The sequence below is a fragment of the Staurois parvus genome, unplaced genomic scaffold (genome assembly GCF_062004578.1).
Source record: "Staurois parvus isolate SC_StPar_1 unplaced genomic scaffold, SC_StPar_1.0 ptg000165l, whole genome shotgun sequence".
Classification (NCBI taxonomy): domain Eukaryota; kingdom Metazoa; phylum Chordata; class Amphibia; order Anura; family Ranidae; genus Staurois; species Staurois parvus.
This window is the reverse complement of record NW_028317961.1, coordinates 2,800,442-2,825,580: the sequence shown is the minus strand read 5'-3', so window position 1 is coordinate 2,825,580 and position 25,139 is coordinate 2,800,442. Positions and strand designations below refer to the sequence as shown.

General features: G+C 42.0%; 1 protein-coding gene across 6 annotated transcripts in view; it reads right to left on the bottom strand.

Annotated features, from left to right (window-relative positions):
• Nucleotides 1-10,376: 10,376 nt before the first annotated feature.
• LAMA2 (laminin subunit alpha 2) overlaps nt 10,377-25,139 on the bottom strand; it is a 1,220,316-nt gene continuing 1,205,553 nt past the window's right edge. For all 6 annotated transcript variants that reach the window (XM_089676131.1, XM_089676133.1, XM_089676134.1 and 3 more), the window contains 3 exons: nt 24,082-24,212; nt 16,805-17,027; nt 10,377-10,674 (listed from right to left, as the gene is read on the bottom strand). In XM_089676131.1, coding sequence (XP_089532257.1) covers nt 10,523-10,674; nt 16,805-17,027; nt 24,082-24,212 — 506 coding nt within the window. In that variant the 3' untranslated portion in view covers nt 10,377-10,522. The remainder of the gene's footprint in view (nt 10,675-16,804; nt 17,028-24,081; nt 24,213-25,139) is intronic.

Here is a 25,139-nt window from a genome sequence, read left to right as displayed (position 1 = left end):
ACGGAGGAGGTCTTGTGCTAGAATTATTGCTCTCACTTCAGTGTGCGAGGTGATATGTGACTTGTGTATCGCAATCAATGTTTTCATGCGTAAGCGCCCCCCGACATGTGCGTTTACATACGTACGTGCATATGTGTCGGGGCAGGGGGGCACTTAACCTGTTTTGGGGGGGCTTGTTATGTGCTTAGGTGCTTTTTTTTTTTTTTTTTTGCTTGACTATATTTTTGCTTGACTAAACCTTCTGCACACTTTCCATCTCTGTGACCATTGTCTCTATAACAGAAAGTAAAGGAACTATCTCCAAGAGTCGCAAAGCAAAATCAATTCAGCACTCTACTAAAAAAAATGTTTATACACTGTTCAAATTTAAAGGAACACTTTTTAATCAGAGTATAGCATCAAGTCAATTAAACTCCTGGGATATTGATCTGGTCAGTTAGGTAGCAGAGGGGGTTGTTAATCAGTTTCAGCTGCTTTGGTGTTAATGAAATTAACAGGTGCTCTAGATGGGCAACAATGAGATGGCCCCCAAAACAGGAATGGTTTTACAGGTGAAGGCCACTGACATTTTTTTCCTTACTCATCTTTTCTGACAGTTTTTCACTAGTTTTACATTTGGGTAGGGTCAGTGTCTCTACTGGCAGCATGAGGCCATACCTGGACCCTACAGAAGTTGCACAGGCAGCCCAACTCCTCCAGTATGGCACATCAATACGTGCCATTGCCAAGAGCATGGAGGAGATTTCAGGAGACAGTCAGTTACTCTAGGAGAGCTGGGCAGGGCAGTAGAAGGTCTTTAACCCATCAGCAGGACCGGTATCTGCTCCTTTGTGAAAAGAGGAACAGGATGAGCACTGCCAGAGCCCTACAAAATGACCTCTAGCCGGCCACTGGTGTGAATGTCTCTGACCAAACAATCAAAAACAGACAATATAAGGGTGGCCTGAAGGCCCGACGTCCTCTAGCAGGCCCTGTGCTCACTGCCCAGCACCATAGAGCTCGATTGGCATTTGTCATTGGACACCAGAATTGGCAGTTCAGCTACTGGCCCCCTGTGCTTTTCACAGATGAGGGCAGGTTCACCATGAGCACATGTGACAGATGTGAATGGGTCTGGAGAAGCCGTGGAGAATGTTGTGCTGCCTGTAACATCATTCAGTATGACCGTTTTGGTGGTGGGTCAGTGAGGGTCTGGGGAGGCATATCCATGGAGGCACGCACAGAACTCTACAGGCTAGACAATGGCACACTGACTGCCAGTAGGTATCGGGATGAAATCCTTGGATCCATTGACAGACCCTACGCTGTTGCAGTGGGTCTTGGGTTCCTCTTGGTGCATGACAATGCCCGGCCTCATGTGGCGAGAGTATGCAGGCAGTTCCTGGAGAATGAAGGAATTTATACCATTGAATAGCCCCCTGAATTAAATCCAATAGAACACCTCTGGGATATCATGTCTCGGTCCATCCAACTCCGCCAGGTTGCCTCTCAGACTGTCCAGGAGCTCAGTGATGCCCTGGTCCAGATCTGGGAGGAAATACCCCAGGACACCATACACTGTCTCATTAGGAGCATGCCCTGATGTTATCAGGCATACATACAAGCATGCAGGGGCCATAAATACTACTGAGTACCATTTTGAGTTGCTCAAATAAAATTTCAGCAAAATGGAGTAGCCTGCTGCATCATTTTTTCACTTTGATTTTCAGGGTGTCTTTGAATTCAGTCCTCTGTAGGTTGATAATTTTTATTTCCATCAAATGATGGGGCATTCTTACATTCCTAACACATTTCCCAGTCCATATCAGTTTAGATGTCCAGCATGATAATTTTTCCCATTGAGATTTGCTGTGTTTTCAAAGTGTTCATTTAATTTTTTTGAGCAGTGTATGTCTGTGTATGCCTCTTTTTGTTAGTTTCCAGATAACAATAATCATGAAAGTAAGGGGAAATCTAAGTAAAGGAAATTCTCCCCAATGGGAACAGAAACAATAAAGAAACTTCACTGATGCTCTAGCTCTTCCTTACTCTCTAGCTCCACTTTAAATCAGTACTTTTTGAATTTTTATAGTTAATGGTGTAATAATTATTATAAACTCACATACCTTTCAACTTTCTGAGATGTGTAAGAGGAGCACCTTTTAGCCCAATGCATGTAGGCAAAGAACTCACCCCTGAAACACCCCCACTACAAGTTATGTAGACCATGGAGAACTAATACATACTTGTGGTTAAACCCACATGTGCTTTTTATGCGGCTTCATTTTCTAAATGACAAATGCAATAAATTAGAGGTTGTGTAAAAGGTTTGTTGTAGTATAATACTTTTGGTAGTTTAACAGTACAGAGTGATTCGGCTTTAAAAGAGGGTCTGTTTCCCAAAATAGGGGCCAGCTGGGAGCTAACAATTTAAACCTGGGGTTCATAGTCATACAGCAGCTGCCAACTGTAGATCAAAGTCTGATAAGAAAAGTTGATTATACTCTTAGGGCTTTCACACTAGAATGCAGTGCGGGAGAGCTGTGGTCCGGTGGGGCTTCCTGCCCCTCATTCCGATCGCAATGCCCTTGCGATCTGCTGTGGTGGTCAGTTAAATGTTAATAACACCCCAAAGCAGGTCACAAATGCATTGCTTTTACTTGCACTGGCCTGCACCAAATCGCATGGTACAAAGTACCATGCGATGAGGTTGCCATGCGTTTCAAAAAGTAGCGCATGCACTACTTTTGGTGCACTGCGATTTCAACCCATGCAAATGAACGGGCTTGAAATTGCACCGCACAGACCTGCATATGCATTCCTGTGCTATTCAGCTCAGAGCATATTGTGAATCGGCCCTTAAAGCTGAACTCTGGAAAAAAAAATAAAATTACCTTTGCAGTAGGGTTCCCCCTATACTGCAAGGTTTAAAGAATATGTTCATCTTTGGGAACATGTTATACAGTTGTGTTCAAAACAATAGCAGTCAGACATCACTAACCTGATCAATCACTGTTTTTGGTAGAAATGATATTTCTACATGGCAAATAATTTACTAGCAGGTGTAGTAGAGTAATAGAAATCCAACACACCCAACAGTCATGACACGCATGCTGCTGATTCTGTGTAATTGAATCACTAATTGAAAGGGGCATGTTCAAAATAATAGCAGTGTGGAGTTCTATTAGTGAAGTCATTCATTCTTTGAAAAACAGGTGGCAATTATTGCCCTTATTTAAGGAAGGAAGGCAGCAAATGTTGTACATGCTGGTTACAGTGCATTTCTCTCTGAAATTCTGAGGAAAATGGGTTGTTCCAGACATTGTTCAGAAGAACAGCGTGATTAAAAAGTGGATTGGAGAGGGGAAAACATATCAAGATAGTGCAGAAAATGTTAGGCTGCTCAGCTAAAATGATCGCAAATGCTTTAAAATGGCAACCAAAACCTGAAAGACGTGGAAGAAAGCGAAAAACTACCATTGGAATGGATAGAAGAATAGCCAAAATGGCAAGAACTCAGCCAACAATCAGCTCCAGGAAGATCAAAGAAGGTCTAAAGTTACCTATGAGTACTGTTACAATTAGAAGACGCCTATGTGAAGCCAAGCTATCTGCAAGAAGCCCCCGCAAAGTCCCACTGTTGAAAAAAAGACGTGCTGAAGAGGTTACAATTTGCCAAAGAGCACATTGACTGGCCTAAAGAGAAATGGCGCAACATTTTGTGGACTGATGAAAGTAAGATTGTTCTTTTTGGGTCTAGTGGCCGGAGACAGTTTGTCAGATGACCCCCAAACACTGAATTCAAGCCACAGTACACTGTGAAGACAGTGAAGCATGGTTGCGCAAGCATCATGATATGGGGATGTTTCTCATACTACGGTGTTGGGCCTATTTATCGCATACCAGGGATCATGGATCAGTTTGAATACATCAGAATACTTGAAGAGGTCATGCTGCCTTATGCTTAAGAGGAAATGCCCTTGAAATGGGTGTTCCAACAAGATAACGACCCCAAACACACCAGTAAACGTGCAACATCTTGGTTCCAGACCAACAAGATTGACGTTATGGAGTAGCCAGCCCAATCCCTGGATCTTAATCCAATAGAAAACTTGTGGGGTGACATAAAAAATGCAGTTTCTGAGGCAAAACCAAGAAATAGAGAAGAACTGTGGAATGTAGTCCAATCATCCTGGGCTGGAATACCTGTTCACAGGTGCCAGAAGTTGGTTGACTCCATGCAACACAGATGTACAGCAGTTCTCAGGAACAGTGCTTATACAACTAAATATTCATTAAGTGATTCAAAGGAAAGCAAAATCTTCAAACATTTTTCAGTTTATATAGTGAATGTTTGAGTTTGTAAAGAAGAATACAAACTGCTATTTTTTTGAACAGTCTAATATTCACTTTTCTTCAACTTTTTTAGAGGAACAACACAAATTTGATATATTTTTCTTCATGTTTTGATTTGGAATAGAATGTGTAGTGTTCCCAATGCATTTGTGTGTATGGAAATAAAAGCTATTAGAAGGATTTTGAGCTTTATTCACTTTTTTCAACACACTGTTATTATTTTGAACACAACTGTAGGTCCACTACTCTTTAGGGTTGAACATATTCCCAATTCTGCAGCTGCTGCCCAATTCCCCCTTCTCGCCCTCCCTGTGATGACCCACATGGCCACATCATTCATTTACACCAGGGGTCCTCAAACTTTTTAAACAGGGGGCCAGTTCACTGTCCCTCAGACCGTTGGAGGGCCGGACTATAGTTTAAAAAAAAAGACTATGAACAAATCCGGACACAGTACAGGAGATTACCAGAGACTGCGGACATAGTACATGAGATGACCAGAGACTGCGGACATACAACTGAGGAGGGAATACTGGGCCGGCCGCTCCTTAAGACGCACAGACATTTCCCCCCAAGTGTGTTTTATGGAGCAAAATAATGCCCCATCATTGGTGTCAGTGGGAAGAATCGTGCCCCATCAATGGTGTCAGTGGGAGGAATAGTGCCCCATCATTGCTGTCAGTGGGAAGAAACATGCTCCATCATTGGTGTCAGTGGGAAGAAATGTTCCCCATCATTGGTGTCAGTGGGAGCAATAGTGCCCCATCATTGGTGTCAGTGGGAGGAATAGTGCCCCATCATTGGTGTCAGTGGGAAGAATCGTGCCCCATCATTGGTGTCAGTGGGAGGAATAGTGCCCCATCATTGGTGTCAGTGGGGGAGGGATAGTGTCCCAACATTGGTGTCAGTGGGAGGAATAGTACCCCATCATTGCTGTCAGTGGGGGAAGGAATAGTGTTCCATCGTTGGTGTCAGTGGGGGGGAGGAATAGTGCCTCATCGTTGGTGTCAGTGGGGGGAGGAATAGTGCCCTAACGTTGGTGTCAGTGGGGGGAGGAATAGTGCCCCATCATTGGTGTCAGTGGGGGGAGGAATAGTGCCCCATCATTGGTGTCAGTGGGGGAGGGATAGTGTCCCAACATTGGTGTCAGTGGGAGGAATAGTACCCCATCATTGCTGTCAGTGGGGGAAGGAATAGTGTTCCATCGTTGGTGTCAGTGGGGGGGAGGAATAGTGCCTCATCGTTGGTGTCAGTGGGGGGAGGAATAGTGCCCTAACGTTGGTGTCAGTGGGGGGAGGAATAGTGCCCCATCATTGGTGTCAGTGGGGGGAGGAATAGTGCCCCATCATTGGTGTCAGTGGGGGGAGGAATAGTGCCCCATCATTGGTATCAGTGGGGGGAGGAATAGTGCCCCATCATTGGTGTCAGTGGGAGGAATAATGCCCCATCATTAGTATCAGTGACACCAATGATGGGACACTATTCCTCCCACTGACACCAATGACACTTAACTTGCTGACCCCTGTTCCAGCATGGTGCTGCAGGAGCCAGCATACCTAGTTGCAGCAGCACCATCTGCACGGCACACTTACCTGTCAGCTGTCCTTCTTCACTCCGGCCTCTCCCTCACTCGATGTTCGCGGGGCCGCTCAGCTCCGCCTCCTCGTAGGTGATTGGCCGCCTGTGTGCCTTTCCTGAGCTACAGTTTTGGCGCCCAATCACCGATGAGGAGGCGAAGCCGAACGACAGTGCGAACATCGAGTGAGGGAGTGGCCGGAGTGAATGAAGGAGCAGCGCTTCCTGGACTGGATTGTCATGGAACTGGGGCACGGAGCCAGGTAAGATACAGCAGCCCCCCGCTCCTGTATTTAGTGTCCCTTCCTTGCGGCAAATACACCCCTGCCGGCGGGCCGGATAAATGTCCTCGGTGGGCCGCATGTGGCCCGCGGGCCTTAGTTTGAGGACCCCTGATTTACACAGTTCCGTATAGGCAAGCAGACATACTGGCAGGTCTGCAGGAGACCTGTATGGCACCAGGGATCAGCAGATCGCTCGGGCAATACTTTATAGGCTCCTTCAACAAAAAATAATAAATGCACATTTTTTTTCCATGTCAAATAATATGCATTTATTATTTTTTTGTCAAAAGGTGAACTTATCTTTTAAATGCTTTTTTGGTCTAGGTACAATATAATAAGCAGCTATACGTACCTTATTCCTAACTCTTCTGGCCACTGATGTTCTCTGATGCTGCTGGCATGTGTGTGGTCCCTTGTACAATGCAGGATGATAAATGTCAGAATGCTTGCAACCAATTGAGCGGATCAGGGGACCAGTTGTGCAGCAGAGAGGAAGCCTCCAGGAGCATAGAATAAAGTAAGTATTTATGCTTATTCCATTACAGCTAGGCTCAGGGGTGTATTTACCACAAGGCAAACAAGGCATTTGCCTAGGGTGGCATTTTTCAGGGGGGAGCAGCACTGCCCCTTGGAGGAAGGAACAGAAGAAGGGACACATGCGGCATGGGGACCTGGTGGGTTCCGAGAGATGCTGTGGGTTTCATAATGGTGTATGCACAGCCCGAATCTCATTCCTGGGGATGTCCGGAGCTGTGAAGGTGAGTGTCTTTCTCTCTCTTGCCGTGGGGGATGGTGGTTGGTGTACGGGGGGCAGTGGCTCGGGTGGAGGACAGGGGTGTTCTTGGTCAATGTCAGGCTCTTTCTGTGGAGGGGCGCCAATTTTTGTGTTACCTAAGGCAGCACAAAACCTAAATACACTGTTGGCTAGGATAGGCTAAGCAAGCATTTTCTTTATTCTACCCAGAGTTGGGTTTAGATTTTGAACATATCTACCTAATGATTAACCTTTGTTTCACATGGAATGGAATTCTGAGTTGCCATTATTAATCGCTGTGTTAATATTATGTAATCTGAAAGCATTTTAACTTGCAAATATATACAGTATTTTGCAATCAAGTTGCAATATGTTCTACTGAACTTTTATTGACCTGTCCAAAGAAAAAGGAAACTTTCAGCAAAAAAGCATATGATCTTACTAAGCAAAATAGAAACTCAAACCAGTCCATATGGTCATTTTTAACATTAAAATGGAACTACACTTAATCTGAGCACCACAAAGCAAACACGCTATTTAATTAATTTTTAATATTCAAAGCAAACTTCTCCATCCATCCATGTCTCCATGCTTTATTTTGCTGAGAAATCACTTTGAAAAATACCCCCTGACATTTCTGGCTGTGGCCATCTTAAGTAAGGGCAGATTATTCGTGTAGCATTTACTTCATAGAATCCATCTGCCCTTAGCTCAGGCAGGCAGGAGGGTGTTCCTAAAGTGGAACTTTAGGTAAAAAAAATTAAAAATTGGAGGACAGGCAGGATTTTTAATGCAGAAGATATGCTTGTTCTCTTCTGCATTAAAGTGTCACTAAACCCACAACAGTAAAATCAGTCTGTATAGGCAGTAAAGCATGCTTGTTATACTCACTGTGGAACCTAAGGGGTTAATCTTCTGCATTGTGTAAAAATGCTGTTTGATCCTCACTTCTCTGATCTTCCCCTTCTTCCAGTGTCCCCCTCTTATCTCCTGACATATTGTGTGGAGACACTCTGCATATGCTCAGTTTAGTGTGTATTGCTAGAGAGGTTTTTTTTTTCTTGGCAGAGTGCATGTGATCATCAGCACTGTCCAGACAGAGGTCAGGAGTTTTGCATCCTCCTAGAGTAGAAAGAAAACTCCTCCTACAAGCTTTACCAGTGCTCTGCTGGACACTGATAGAAGTCACAAGACTGCTATATACTGCTGATGAAGGCATTTAGCAGTTTACCGTATTTTTCGCTCCATAAGACGCACCTAGGTTTTAGAGGTGAAAAACAAGAAAAAAAAATATTCTGAACCAATGGACTGCAGACACAGTACAGGGGATGACCAGAGACTGCGGACACAATACAGGAGATGACCAGAGACTGCGGACACAGTGCAGGAGATGACCAGAGACTGCGGACACAGTGCAGGAGATGACCAGAGACTGCGGACACAGTGCAGGAGATGACCAGAGACTGCGGACACAGTGCAGGGAATGACCAGAGACTGCAGACAGTGCAGGGAATGACCAGAGACTGCAGACAGTGCAAGGAATGACCAGAGACTGCAGACAGTGCAGGGGATGACCAGAGACTGCAGACAGTGCAGGGGATGACCAGAGACTGCAGACAGTGCAGGAGATGACCAGAGACTGCAGACAGTGCAGGGGATGACCAGAGACTGCAGACAGTGCAGGGGATGACCAGAGACTGCAGACAGTGCAGGGGATGACCAGAGACTGTAGACAGTGCGACTGCAGACAGTGCAGGGAATGACCAGAGACTGCAGACAGTGCAGGGAATGACCAGAGACTGCAGACAGTGCAGGAGATGACCAGAGACTGCAGACAGTGCAGGGGATGACCAGAGACTGCAGACAGTGCAGGGGATGACCAGAGACTGCAGACAGTGCAGGGGATGACCAGAGACTGCAGACAGTGCAGGGAATGACCAGAGACTGCAGACAGTGCAGGGGATGACCAGAGACTGCAGACAGTGCAGGGGATGACCAGAGACTGCAGACAGTGCAGGGGATGACCAGAGACTGCAGACCTTTGGGGAGGGAGGGGGAGCGGGTACCTGAATTTGACAGGTACCCGCTCCCACTTTCGGGGAGTTGCCTTTCCTCTTCTTCCCGCGTCGGCTTCTGTGACAGCCGGGTGCCCACTGCTCATGCGCGAGAAGCGCTGCGCTTTGTGAATGGCCCGGCGCCTTCTGGGACCTGTCATGTGTCCCAGAAGACACCGGATCATTCACAAAGCGCAGCACATGCGCAGTGGGCACCCGGCTGTCACAGAAGCCAGCGCGGGAAGACTGTGCAGCGCTGGAGCGAGGAACAGGTAAGGCCCTGCAGGAGAGAACAGCTGAGCGGCCGGCCCGGTATTCTGACATGGTGGCCGCAAAAATACCAGACCGGCCGCTTTACATTTGCTCCATAAGATGCACTGACATTTTCCCCCCTTTTTTTTGGGGAAAAAAGTGCGTCTTATGGAGCGAAAAATACGGTATATTTACTAAAATAATTGCATTTCCATGTATGTACTGTGGGAGACCAGATAGAATAAATGCAGGGTAATGGGTTTGGTAACACATTAAAGCTCCTTACGTGCCTGTCCACCCCTGTACAGTTATCAGCACAATTGCAACTCACTGTACAAATTCAGCAATGCTAAATTTAACAGATCTCCTGCGCATGCATGGGAGTGATGTCATCCCCACCTGAAAAATGTCAGCTGCCAGACAAGGAGCTCCGAGACAGTTCATCACGGGATCAGAGGTTAGTATAGTTCAGCTTTAAATGAGAAAACCCCCTGCCCTCTAGAAGATTACTGGGATGTATGACATAATTTGCTTAGGCAAGAAACCAGGAAGTAACTGAAGAAATATAATAATAGTATAAAACAAGTGAATTATTAATATATTTATATTTTCCTATCTATTTACCAATGTTAGCAGCATACAGATTAAAAATTGTCAGTGTTGATTGTTCACTGATGTTTTTGCTTTAAATGCTTTGCCTTGCTCTATACAGTATATGACACATACCATGACCACAGATTCTGCCATTCAATAGATCTATAGATCTCAAATTATTTCAAATGATATATAAAACTATAAACCTTTTTTTCTTTAAAAACTAACTAAATGATGTGAAAAAAATGTGCCACCATAGTAAATATTTGTTCCTCTAGTACTTGTTCTGTATTGGCTTTTATCACATGTAAAGGCTTCATGCAAAGCATTTTGGGATTGAAAACTCTTTTTTTGCTGGAAAACTGTTGTTGGGTATATTATATACTCTTCACCCCTAAACAATCTGATTGGCTTTCTAGCAACAAACAGGGTTATTTTATTATGTCATATGCCATATCCTTCATCAGTTTCATATGCACAATAAACTTGTTCAATTTATAGTGAAACAATGAATGCACATACATGAAATACAGAAATGCTCTTTTTATTTAACATATGGGGAAAACAATTAATTGTTTTGTGAGTTACATAGAAACTACAGGATATTTTGTTCCCATGCACACACATCAAAACATGGAAATGGATTGTTATTGGTCAAAGTGGCAGCAGTTGGATTATGGACATGACAATGGTTGCACTCCTTTTATCTCCAGTGACTTGCTGAAATTGATCTCTTGTGCTTTGGCAGTGCCCTTGGTAAGTCTAAGATCTTTGATACAGCCTTTGAAACTCACATTGGTGGTCAGACCAAACTGTTTAACATTTTCTGCAAGGAAAATAGACAGATAATTAAAATATAATTCAGTTATACTAATTCCTTAGTGTTGAAGTACAACCTTCATATCACAAATAAGAAAATTATACTCAAATTTAAAGCTGAATTTCAGGCAAGCATATAATCAACATTTAATGCAGTTGTGCATCCTTTAACCACTTCAATACTGGGCACTTTAACCCCCTTTCTGCCCAGGCCATTTTCAGCTTTCAATGCTGTCACACTTTGAATAACAATTGTGCGCTCATGCAACACTGTACTGTACAGGATGTCAGGGATAGGTCTTGGATGGGTGCCATGTGTCACCAATATTTAAATTATGGTCTCTTTAAGAGAAAAAAAACAGGTGTGTGTACTCAGGGGTCTCACCCTTCATGGGTGAGGTATCCCGGGGTAGACATGTAGAGGAGAGCATTGAGTTCTCTCTGTATTAGCAGAGATGTATTCAGGAAACTAGAATTTTGGAGATTCGGAGTGACTTTCAGGCGGGAAAAGAACCTCCACTCCTGACTCCAGTCCCTAAAGTGTTAAGCAGCCTTCAGGATGCAGCACATAATCAAGAAGCTCTGTGTGTTAGGTGTGGAGAGTAGGAGTTTTTGAGAAAGACCTGTTGGAAGCTGCTAAACAGCCAGAGTTGGACTGGGCTAAATCCCATCTATGAACTTTGTTTCTTTATGCCATCGTGCTGACGATAAGTGGACTTTTCTGTTATATTTTTAAGTTAAGTGAATTTTGTGCTGCTGCTTGGCTTGCATTTAAGGTTCAATAAACACTTTTATGTTTAAGTAAAACAGCTTTGCACATGGTCCTGAGGAGCTATACCCCTGAATATCACAGTACCCAATAAAAGTTAATAATTTTGTTCACTCAATAAGAGCTCTCTTTTAGTACTGCTTAATCACCACTGGGTTTTTAATTTTTTGCTAAATAAACAAAAAAGGCCCAAAAATTAAAAATAATAAAAAAACCCAAAAAAACAAATCTCTGTTCTAAAATTTTGCAAATAAGTAATCTCTCTTCATAAATTAAAGTTCACTCTAATGCCCCTCTCCCCAGCTGAACATATTTAGCTTTTGCTTGCTCCTACTACTCTTCCCCCACCCACACTGTTCATCCAAGAGATCCAACTGGATTGACATGCTTAGGACTTTTTCCATCCCATATGACAACTTTGGCACAATCCCAAAAAAATAGAATAAGTTAGATGCCCAGAATACCAAAAGAATCAGTGGCTGAATTGTGCAGTGGGGAAGCAAAAGAAGAGTACATATGTGTTGCTTGGGTGGAAGACCTTTTAAATACTGTTTATCTGGCTGATTTTCCCTGCATGGGCAACGTTCTAACTTTCAAATTGTGCAAAACTAGTTTAGTTTTGAATAATATAGCATTTGTAGTATGCATTCTGCAGATGCTCTATTGCTTGGGCCTATTTTTTTCTTCTATTGTGCAGCACTGTGAAGCCAACATAACAGTCATGCACACTGGACATTTTTACAGCTGTTGTTTTTGGCTTTTGGTGTTTTTTTCTACAGCTAGTAAACCCCCCAGAATGTTATCCTATGTGTCCATGCACACATAGACTGTAATCAACGTTTCTTGGCTGGAAAAAAACCCAGGACTAGTCGGTTTCTAGAGGAGTTTTTTTAGCTATAAAAACGCTTTAATGCTGAAAAACGTGGTGAAATGCTGCAAACCGGCATTTTTGATGTTTTATTACCTAAAAAAATGCAAATGCAGGAAAACGCAGCTAATGTGACTTTAGACAACTAACGTTACCAGCGTTATTAAATATCAAGTGTGCATGAGGGCTAAAGGTCAGAAAAAAGTTGCTAAATAAAATAGCACACTGGCGCATCTAGGTGCTTTTGAAACTGTATGTGGAGAATGTGAGAGTCCGTACTGCAGTTTAAAGGACGTATACTGGTTGGGTAACCCCTGTGTAAATTATTCAGCTTGGGATGGCTGTGCACAGTACAGCCATCCTGATCAGTGTGCTTACAGTGAAGAACACAACCCCCCACCCCCTAGTAAATCACTCCCAGCACACAGTTAACCCTTTGATCTCCCCTCACATTAACCCCTTCCTGCCCAGGGCCATTAGTACAGTGTCAGTGCTTTTTTTTTTAGCACTGATCACTGTATTGGTGTCACTGGGGTTAGTTCCCCCCAGTGTCAGAATGTCCACCACAGTCCCGCTGAAATTTGCTGATTGCCGCCATTACTAGTAGAGAGAAAAATTATCTATTCCACCATTTGTAAACGCTATAACTTTCACGTAAATCAATTAATTTACATGTATTGGGATTTTTTTTAGCAAAGACATGTTGAAGAATATATTTTGGCCTAAATTTATGACAAGATTTTTTTTCAATTTTTTACTGGACATATTTAATAGCAAAAGTCCAAAATATAGTCTTTTTTTTCAAACTTGTTGGTCCTTTTTTGCATATAGCGTAAAAAATAAAAAATGCACAGGTGATCAAATACTACCAAAAGAAAGCTCAATTAGTGGGAAAAAAAGTACGTAAATTTAATTTGGGTGCAGCGTTGCATGACCACACAATTGTCAGTTAAAATAAAGCAGCACTGTAATGCAAAAAATGGACTGGTCATGAAGGGGGGTAAATCCTCAGGAGGACAAGTGGTTAAACTATGATTTTGTTTAGTGTGAGATGGAGAGACCAGCAAAACCGTGATTTAGTGATTTTTTTTCTTTTTTTTTTTCTTCTTTGTATGTGAAGACTACATGCTAAATCAGAAAGTTAACGTTATCTTGAGTGTTATTTAAACCTAGTACAACCTTTCTTTGGCAAGCTGTACCTTGCTTTTTGGTTTGGGCTATAACCACTCATCTTATGGTTCTGTGCATACCCCTTCTTCCCTCCCTCTGCCTGAAAGACAGTATGGAATCTACTGTGAGCCAGACTTGAGAATATTTGGCATGCATATTCATAGGCTCAGAAAATAATGCTCCATATTATCTACATAAACTGATTTTAAAGAGTGTGGTGACTTGCTAGTGAACTCATGGCTGGCAAATATATAGACTTAATTTAAGCCCCTCTGACATGGCAGTGAAAACCAGCATATACTGTAGAGAGCTAGGAAAAAAAATTCTAGAGCTATAAAGTAAGAATAAGCTAGCGCCTCACTGTTAGATAGTGTAGGCATCTGCTGTCCTCTATTGTCTCTATTTGTATCTGTATAGCTTTTGCTTATTGTTTGCCATAGAGATAGCTGGTTGCAGACAGGTACCTCCTGTCCCTACTAGCTTGGTCAGAAAACCCTAATCAGAGGACTGCATTGTTATATAAAGGGGAGTTTCCAGGTGGTAGACCCACAGCTAAGCCTCATGACCTTATACACATCTGCTGTTGTGTGATTTGCTGTTGTTGTTTTCCACCCAGACCAGAAGCAGAGACTATTCAGTAAGTATTACTATGTTATGTAATAGTTTAAGTGCAGCTGTCCATAGATTCTTGAATACTTATCTAAATATCTCTGTGCTGTTGTTGTTGTCTCACATGCAGAGTGCCAGGTAGCTAGGTCTGTGCTACTATATGTGTGTAGTGGTCACCTTCCAGTATATATACCTGTTTATTACAATAGAGTTTATATGCAGCGCTTGTTATTTTAGTTAACCCTGTCCCTTCTGGTTTGGGATTCTAGTGCTAGTTTTAGCTCAGGACTCAACAGACAGATTAGAAACTACTACGGAATAAAGCACAGAGTAAATAGTCTGTCTCTGAGTTACAGTGGTTTCTGCATTTGAGAAGCTGCAGTCCAGACTGGTTGGACAACGATTGAAGGGTCTGCCCATCATAAGAGATCTTGTCTTCAGGTCTCTGACACCAAGAAAAACACGGCATCGTGATCATCTTCGGGGCCTCTGCAATTGGACTATGCTGCAACATTCACCTGGAAGTATCTCTATTAATTCCAACGTATACCTGGGTATATGTGCACAATTCCACCAAAATTCTTGTTGGGCCCTTTGCTGGCAATACATGTTTGTACATTGGATATATGTACTATTATTTATCTTTTCTTATAAAAAAAATTGTTTCCATGTTGGTGTGCATCTATATACTTATGATTAATGTTATATGCTGGTTGCAGTAGTTGTTCTCATCCCAATTACTTTGATTAGATTACTAATTCATTTCCCAAGAAGGGAAACCCCTCTGGTTGTGGAGGCACTGCCTACTTATTTTAAACCCACTTGTCCACAGTTCTGGTTCTATTATTTATCTACGGGTTTAGCACAATGTCCTATTTGAGGAGGGTCCTATGTCATAACAGTATTATCATAAAATGATTTATCAATACAATACATTTTGCTAGAGACAGGCCCAGAAACCAGATGCAGGCTCAAGTGTGCAAGCCCCCTGCTTATACACCCTTATATACATCAACAGGGTTTTTAAAAGGGCATGCTCCAGAACTGTCATCCTGATCTTGGCTGTTCTACCTAATGAATCCCTGATGTAAACAAGCATCACAGTATTCCAGACATTCCTAAATTTACTAGTTGCATATATGTTCCAGTGCAGAAACTGTCTAGGTAGTACATCCAGGATCAGGATTGCATCCTCAATGACTGTATCATCAAAATCAGGTCAGCAGTGGCATAGGTTCCATTACAAAATGAACATATCCTTAGGTTCCATCACAAAATGAACCTATCGGGATGAACCCAGGATTGCAGCCTGAATTACTGATTGCAGCCTCAATGACTGTATCATCAAAATCAGGTCAGCAGTGGCATAGGTTCCATTACAAAATGAACCTATCAGGATGAACCCAGGATTGCAGCCTCAATGGCTGTATCATCAAAATCAGGTCAGCAGTGGCATAGGTTCCATTACAAAATGAACCTATACATAGGTTCGATTACAAAATAAACCTATACAGGATGAACCCAGGATTGCAGTCTCAATGACTGTATCATCAAAATCAGGTCAGCAGTGGCATAGGTTCCATTACAAAATAAACCTATCCAGGATGAACCCAGGATTGCAGCCTGAAGGACTGACTGCAACCTCAATGATTGCATCATCAAAATCAGGTCAGCAGTGGCATAGGTTCCATTACAAAATGAACATATCCTTAGGTTCCATTACAAAATGAACCTATCGGGATGAACCCAGGATTGCAGCCTCAATTACTGATTGCAGCCTCAATGACTGTATCATCAAAATCAGGTCAGCAGTGGCATAGGTTCCATTACAAAATAAACCTATCCAGGATGAACCCAGGATTGCAGCCTCAAGGACTGACTGCAACCTCAATGATTGCATCATCAAAATCAGGTCAGCAGTGGCATAGGTTCCATTACAAAATGAACCTATTCATAGGTTCCATTACAAAAGCTGGCACTCTCATTTGAACGCCATCCGCCTAAAGGAAAGGTCATTTAAACACCTGACCCCATGCTAGCACCTGCTCCTGGGGCACTGCTGTTGTAGAATAGCCTTATGTCTGTCAGTATTGTGTTGAAAGATTGGGCCTTCATTTTTAGGACCCTGTCTTGAAGCATAGGATTGGTTCTGAAAGACACATATCGGTATAATGCAGTTACAGTCTATAACATATGTCTGTGTTTTTTTCTTTTTTTTTTCATTTTATTACAACTAAAAATGTAAAACACCTGGACATTACAACTGTTAGATATACACAGCACATGTAACATTACATGAGCAACGTTGTTTTTTTTTGCAGTATAAACAGTTTTTATAAATGGAAACTATTGTGTGAAAAACTCAGTGTTGCCACTTCATTTCTAGGTGGAAGTTTGTAGATGACAATGACCTAATGTAAACTGCACGGAGGTCCATTGATAGATCACTGCTCAGGACTCAGGAGTTACATAGGATATCATGTTTCATCATTTTAAACACAGAGCCCTAATGTGAATAACATTTACATCTGAGTTTTTAATTTTGGAGAAATATTTCTGATAATCTTTCCAGTTTGTGAAATATACCCATCTTTAGCTTATTATAAAGCACTACCTATCTTTTGGCCATTGCATAGAATCCCTTCAGGGCATCTTTATTTCAAGCATCATCTGTCAAAATATGCACTGACAGCTTTTATCTCATAACTTAAATGTACTCACCAGGATATCCTCCTACAAAGACTGGATCATTAGTGTCTGCGGATGTGGATGCTGAATTTGGACTTGCAGCTTCTACTTTGTTGTCATCGATGATTATCTCTAAGCGGTGTTTTATCTTACTTGCCACCACTTTGTGCCACTGTCCATCACACAAGCTAGATAGCAAGTTAGGCTCATAAACTGCTGTGAAACGACCGGCTCCATTATCTGCATGGAAAAGTAGCTAAGAAAAGGCAAAAAAGGTAAAAGAATGTAAAAAAAGGAGATAGTTTTCCAATATAATTCCATATATAAAATGAAAACAACTAGCATCAATAACATGACCCCCACAAATCTATACCCAGCACAGGTCACTCTTTTCCCAATTATGTTGGTCGTTAAAATGCGATGGAGTGGGATTAATTTATTTAATGCTAAAACTACATTTCCAAGCACAATTTAGTGCAGCTCTGTATTTATTAATACAACATTAAACGAAAGCAGTGTAAAAACCTGAATTCGACTGCCACAGTCACCTGTACAGCAGAGAAATGGAGAGCACAATGAGCATTCTAATAGGAGGAAAGCACAGAGTGAAAAAGAGATGGGTTCATGAGTGTGCCGTTTCCTTTTGCATGATCAATTCAGAGGTAGGGATGGAGAGGAGATCTGTAGGTGTTAATGAACTAAAGCGGGGAAAAATCAGGTCTACTACCCTGCCAGACAGGGCTTTTTGTGTGTGTCAGAGATGTGCAAATCACAGGAATGGATGAACTGAAATGTGAATCCTTCGGCAAGTAAAACCATTTAAATCTGTGCATTAATGGTTTGCCTGGAGTTCAGCTGTAAGCAAAAAAGGTGCTGTTGAAAGGAGCAGTCAATACAGTTTTGTAGTTTAAAAAGAAAGTAAGGCAACTGGTTGCTCTAGGCAACATTTCCAATATTTCTGCATTTTTTGCTCTCCACTTTCTCCTTGCAACATTGTAATTATTGATGCATTTTTCCGAAAGAGCAGGGCCCTCGATCCCCTCATGTTTTGTATTGTATTGGTATTGTTCTGTCACATGTTCTGTCCCCCTTTGTAATGTACAGCGCTGAGTGAACTATTGGCGCTTTATAAATACTGTATAATAATAATAATACTTGAAGCAATATACCATGTCACATATAATAGGTTACTGATGGATAAGACTGTAGTCCATAAGACTTATATTTCATTTACTCAAATCATTGTCAAAAAGGCATGGAAATATGGGCACTGGCATGGGAGTCATGTGTTGAGGTGAAAAAAAAAAATACCGCACAGTGAGAAGAGAGTCTTTTTTATATGGCTTTGAGTGCAACATTGAAAATACACAAATCCTTTAAATAATATGCTTGGGGGAAAAAGCTGTGCAGAGCGTCACAAAAGAGGATGATTGTCATAGACGGCCTCAGCAACAGCATACCCTGGCAACACATATTTGGCTGTGGAATTCACTTTTCTCGTTTATAATTTTCTTGGCATACATACAGCAGCAACATGCCAATATAACTCTGGTTTGAAAAAAAAGGTTTCTTTCAGATTGCTTTAGCACCTCAAACACAACACATTCTTTTTCATCGAATGGTAATTGACCTGCTTTGGCTGGTGGACAGGAACCGAACAGCAGTTCACTTTGGCTGTTCCTGTCCTTGTTGATGCATTTTTCTGCCACTAACTAATATCTATCTAGCTCCACTTAAATTGGGTGTATTGGGTTTATCTTGTGTAAATGTGATATTACAGCTTCCTATTACTTAGTATGATGGCTGCATTTGCTTTCTTTTTCCAAGCTTCCTTTGCTTTATTTTCACCTGGTAATCCTCCTCCAGATAACACACGTCCAGTCCCAGGGTGGCTACATCACACCTCTACTGTATCTATGGAGGGAGCTATGTTTGTTACTAGGCTGCTCTCCTGAAATGGACTACCAACATATCAATATATCTCCATTACATGTGGGAAGGGCACATAGCTAGCAAGGAAGATATTTTTCGGTGCAGTTCAATGGAGCTAACAAAGGTCACTACATTTCTAAAGTTTAAAGTAAATTCAAAATTTACTAGAAAAAAATTGTACTGGCAGGTAATTTTATTACTGGAATTAAGAGACCGTAGATGACACAGTAGTGTCCCATGGCAGGAATAAGTTGAATAGCGAAACTAGGCCTAAATTTACTAAAGACAAAGAGCACAGACTGGGGCATTACTTTAGGAATTAAAGCACTGCAGAGTATATAGATACAGCTTTAAAAATTGGCCAGTAACAGGACAGTTTTAATCAGGTGTAATATGCCAAATGTACTAAAGTTATTCATCCTGCAAAACTGTCCAGGTTGGGTATTCTCCAATCATGAGTATAGCATAAACCAGGAAAAATTTATTATCAACACCCAATGAAGTTGTTGATCATAGAAAATAATTATTCATCATGATCATTAGTCAATCTAGTATCTATAATACAATATTTAACCAATCCATGCTATTGTCAATTTTACAAATTTTTTAAATTTGAAATACAGTTTTGCAGGATGAATAGCTCTGTATATTTTTAAAAAATACACCCCAAAGAGCACAGGCAGGTGTTTTACCACAAGAATTAAAGTGATATTTACATCACAATTTTTTTAAATTAAATTAAAAAAGATGTTATACTTAATTACTTCTTGACCTATTTTTTGGTGGTCCCCTCTGGCACTGTCTGCTACTTCTTTTTCCAAGTGCCCAAACATCAAGCTTGTGCTATGGGGCAACCATGCAGGTGCGCTCCACAGCTGGGCTATGTATGTCCATAGACACTCAGCATGGCTCAACCGTGTGCACTGTTCCCTCCTCAGAGCTTTTAGTGTGTCCTGTGAAAGCAGGAAAAGGGGGCAGTGCTGCTGCAGATGTGACAGCACTGGTTTGGTGGAGGAGTCAAAAAGTGTTTAGGGAGGAGGGAGGAACAGTAAGTGGGATTTTTTTTTTACCTTAATACAGGAAAATGCATGTAAAAAATATTTTGATCACTTTAAGAGGTCATAGTGGTGTACAATTGATGAGCAGCAGGACAATTTTACAAAGCAAGGCTAGGCTTAACCTCCCTGGCGGTATGATTATATCAGATTTTTGGTGTTGAAAGCGGTACCATTATTTTGCATGGAAATATGTATTTTTTTTTTTGTAGGCCTGTAATTTTTAGGAATAACTCACTCAAATCTGTCCGAACAAGAGTCTAGTAAACATTCCGGATATGATAAGACTTGAAACACGAAATCATAAATTATAATTTTAATAAATAATCATAAAAAATAATATAATAAATTTAATTCAATAATATAATCAAACCAAAAACACTGAAATTTGAAATATAGCGCCAAGTTCGCACATCGCTGAGCAAAGTCGCAGAATCGTTTTCAGTGTCTGATGATGAATTTCCCCACAAATCATTATCAATTCTGCAAGTTGTTCTGATTTACTATCGCTGTTCTCTAGCTGGTCTAAACCCGCTTTTGACCTAAAGGGACACTTTTTGGACGCCATGGACTTTTCCCAGTTTCCAGGCAGAAAGAACAGTCAAAATGCAGGCAGGGCACAGGACAAAGCAGTAGGGACAAAATGTATGTGAAATGCTTTGAAACAGCAATGTTTTGCTATGTAATAATCGTTTTTTAAAAAATGACATTTTTTAAAACTTTCAAATTTGCCGCCGGTTCCAGCACCCGTCACAGGGACCGGAAGCCGGATGCCGACATCGGCCGGAGGAGATGACCGGGGACGCTGCAGGGGGGACATCGCGGGAGCGCAGGACAAGGTAAGTGCGGCAGGGAATCCCTGAGCAGAGCCGCATGGTAAGCCCGAGTGTAGCTTGGGGTTACCGCTTTTAGTACTGAAACTTTACCCCGAGCTACACTCGGGAATACCGCCAGGGAGGTTAAAGGATAAGTTCACCCTTGGGAACATGTTACATGCACCACCCATTTTAGGGTGGAACATTTAACATGTTCCCATAGCCACAGCTGCCACCTGCCGCCCCCCTTCTCTCTGACAGACGGTACAAAGGAGAAGTCTCCCTGAACTACTGTATGTGTCAAATTCATTCACTTCTGTAAATTAATGAACTGCAAGTCCCGACAGCCTTAGCAGCTGTGGGCTTGTAGTTTTCAATGAACTACCATGGGGCTGTGGAGCACTGTGGTAGTTCATTGAAGCTTCCTGTCAGATACATTCCGCACGGCAAGCAAATATTCGTACAGGTCTGCAGGAGAATATGCTGATTGCTGGTGCAATCCTTTTCAGGCTCCATAAGACAAAAATAATAAATGCACATTTTTTTTACCTGCAAACAAATGTGCATTTATTATTTTCGTCTAAAAGTTGAACTTATCCTTTAAATTTACAAAAGACAAACAGCACAGGATGCAGTCATACTACAAGAATAAAGATACTGAAGAGGAAAATTGGCAAGCAGCAGGACAGATTTAATTAGGGACAGTACGCCTAACTTTTATTTTTTCTATGAGATTAGGGGTATGCGGTAAATGTGAGGGATATACAGTATTTGAAGTGGATTGGTGCACATTGTTCCAGCACTTAGCTTTTTTTTTTGTTTTTGGAAATGTTGAAGATACATGCTGTGAAAAAAAGGCAGCTCCAAGAACACACTAAACTTAAAAAAAATCCCTATTAACATAAAAATAAAAAAACTACAATAAAAATGCAAACCCCAAAATGCCATCACTAAAAAAAGTCCACTTTTCCCATGATACATTTTACACTTAAAGCGGAGCTCCATCCAGAAGGGAAAGTTTCGCTTTAAGTTCCGCATTAAAGATTGGCAACCTTTGGGAAGCGGGTACCTGATTTTGACCCGCTTCTTGCAATTGCCTAGACGATTGGAAGCAGAAGCTGCCAACCCCCCCCCCCCCATAGTCAGGGCCAGTGCTAGACTATTTTGTGCCCTAGGCAAGACCAGCTACTTGCACTCCCCAAAATAAATTTTTTTAATTTTAAACAATAGACGATGAGTAGAAGTAGAACAAAATGTGAAACTGTTAAATTTCTTTTAATTTGCAAAAATAAGTGCCATAAGATGCCACCAGCACCAATATTAAAGAAAAAATCAATGTCACGAGTGGCCTGTATCTGTGGCTGGCAGTGGCAGGGTGACAGTGGAGGAAGATGGATCCACACTCTTAAGTCTTGACAGATCCCAGGCTGGAGTTCTCTGGGCAATCGGGGGAGATAAAACACTGACAGCAGGCAGCTGAACTGAGCAGTCCCAAACAGTGACAGATCTGACACAACATGCCATCAACACTGACACAGATCAGTAGGCCCAGCAAGCACTAGAAGAGCAGACTGTGAGATTGTGATGATGTCATCACTCACTGACACATTGCACATGGATGTCCGGCTGGCCGGACCAAGCTTACACAGACACGAGCAGCTCCGCCTCTGCTGATGAATGGGAAGAGAAGGGCTGGAACTCCACAGTGATCAGCAGCCGCCAGCTGGCTTGCAGTAAGGGACTGAGTCTGAGAGAAACGCTGGCAGGAGCAGCAGCTCAGCTGCTACACTGGCCCCAGACACCCAACATCTTCCTCTGTCCTTTCTCCCTCCCCTCTGCCGCCAATCCTTATCAGCTGAAGGATCATTCATGACATGGCAGCGTCCCACACAGAATGCCAGCTTGTGCTGTGCCGAGGCACCCCTAGGTGTCAGTGAGCACTAGGCGGCCTCTTGTTTGCCTAGTGGAAGTACCAGACTGCCCATAGTCTTCTGGGACATGTGACAGGTTGCAGAAGACAACGGGACCATTCACAAGGCACAGCACACCCAAGTGCAGAGGGTACCCGCCTGGGAAACCGCAAGTTATCACAGACGGGTGCCCACACTTAAGATGCCAGCACCAGGGAGAGAGGACAGCTGATGAAACTGGCTACGGTGTAGACACCGCTGGATTGAGGGTCAGGTGAGTGTCTGTCTGTTTTTTTAAGTCAGCAGCTACAACTGTAACTGCTGACTTTTATTTTTTTACATTTTGACTGGAGCTCCACTTTAAGTAATTATAAAGCCTGAAGGTTTTATAATTACCTTTAGTGTTTAGTTTAAAAACCTTTAGTGTGCAGATCCCCCCGTAGCCCCCCAAATACTTGCCTGAGCTCGATCCTAATTCAGTGATGTGCACAAGAGTGGCTGCTGTCCTGGCTCTCTTCCTCCTCATTGGCTTAGAGACAATGGCTTACACTGCTGTCAATCACAGCTAGTGTGGAGGGAGCAGGTGCAGGGCTCAGCTCCATTCTGTGAATCTTATGGACACACAGAGCAGGGCTCAGAAGTGAGTGCACATTAGTGCCCCCAAAACAAATGCTCTCAGGAAGGGGCAGGGGTTGAAGGAGCCCAACGTGATGCCATGGGGACCCGAAAAGAGGAGGATTAGAGTTTCTCAGGTAAGTATAACATGTTTGTAATAAAAAATAAACCTTTGTTATCCCTTTAAACTAAGGATGATTGTAACTGAGAATACCATTGGATTACCACAACAAATTAGACCCTACTGTTTTCAAGTGCAGTGATCCATTCTATCCCAGTAAATTAGGCACCTTAGATATAAACTATTTTAGGAACTTTAGTTATTTGCGCTTCAATACAAGTAAGGCTCCGTCTACACTAGTGCGATTTCAGATGCGATCTGAGTCATACAGAATCACATGACAATGGAAATCATACTGCTTTTAATGGTGCACATCAATGCAATTCAGCACAGCAAGATTTTGGAAGGTTCCTGTACTACTTTGATGTGATGTGCAATTTTGGCCCCATAGAACAAACAAACCACTTCCAAGTTGCAATACATTATTTACACTGAAAATCAGGTCAAAATTGGATCACAACAATGTGAACCTAGCTTAAATCTGTTGAAAGTCTTTTTTCAAAGTGGATTTAGGGAAAATACTCTTTTTGACCCTCTAATGAAACAGCCCTGGTTATTGCCTTGTTTAGTGCATTTTACCAATAACTAAGATAGCATGCACATGGACAAAATTAGCTTTTTGTCCCTCTGAAAGCTAGCCTAGGATCAATCTGCAGTTTTATATTCTAAAAAGTGTTTCTTTTGTCAAAGAATTAGCATTCAGAGAGTTTTCTATTTTCTTTTAGAAAATGTAAAAATGTTATATTAAACATTACAAATTATATTGAAAAGCCTCATCTACATTTCTGGCAGCTATAGTATATCTTCAGCATCGCTAACCTTATTTAGAAGAAAACAATAAACCAAAAAAAGAAACACTTACTTTACCATCCACCAATTCAATGCCCAAACCATCCATTTTTTTGCCACTGATTCCAATAAGAACACCATTGGTTCTTGTTGTACGAAATGTCAGTTCAACTACTAAATCAGTGCCTACTTTAAAAGCTCCCACTGAAAAACAGAAAGTTAATATAAACTAAATTGCTTGGAGTGACAAATGTAGATCAATAACATCAGTCATCATCAAAGGTACAATAGTATCCATCATTAAAGAATAAAGGACTTCAGAGTCAAACTCCCATTTAATATATTTCAGAACCCAACTGGTTGCATTGGGTTACCATTTCCTATCTTTGTATGCATTAATAGTTGGGCTGGAAAGTAAACATAGATACAGGTGTTTTTATCATCTAAAATCTGCACAAAGGATCTAGGAGTTTGATACACCAAGATAGAGCATGTTCAACTTTGCAAGGGAATTTTCACTTAGCTGATACCCAATCATTTGCAAGGAAAAAAAAACAAAATTGTATTTTGCTTCCACATGATCTGATGATGAAAGTCAGCAGAGCTTCACTTCAGTCGCTAAGCTAAGGGAAAATTCCTTTGAAAACTGAAAAATTAACTTTGCTAAGTAAACAGTCAACTTTCTTGAAGTAAACCAACCCCTAGTGTGGACAGTGATAAAAAATCTCCAGTTTAGTTTTTGTATCCCCTTGGCGCCGGAACCTCTTGGCCCTTTAAGGGGATTGTGACACCAGGAGGCGGGGCGGAGTTTAGGGTCATGTTATCAAAAAGCTCCTGACTGCAAGTAGCAACTGGGACCCTCCTGTGAGGTGCCGGTAAATTTGCCGGGAGTACGCAGGGCATTCTGGATGAGTAAGGAAAGGCTAGGGCCTGTCATCCTGCATAAGAATCCTGGCCATTGGGATCAGACTGGCCAGGCTGTATTTCACCCTCGGAGACAGACATTGTTGGTGCTTCGGAACCTGCTCCAATCTATAAGTCTGCACAGAATTGTGAGTCACTAAAAGTACTAGAAGGAATTTCTGTTAAAGGGGGCAATTGCCAGCTTTGAAGACAAAGGGTGTACTAACT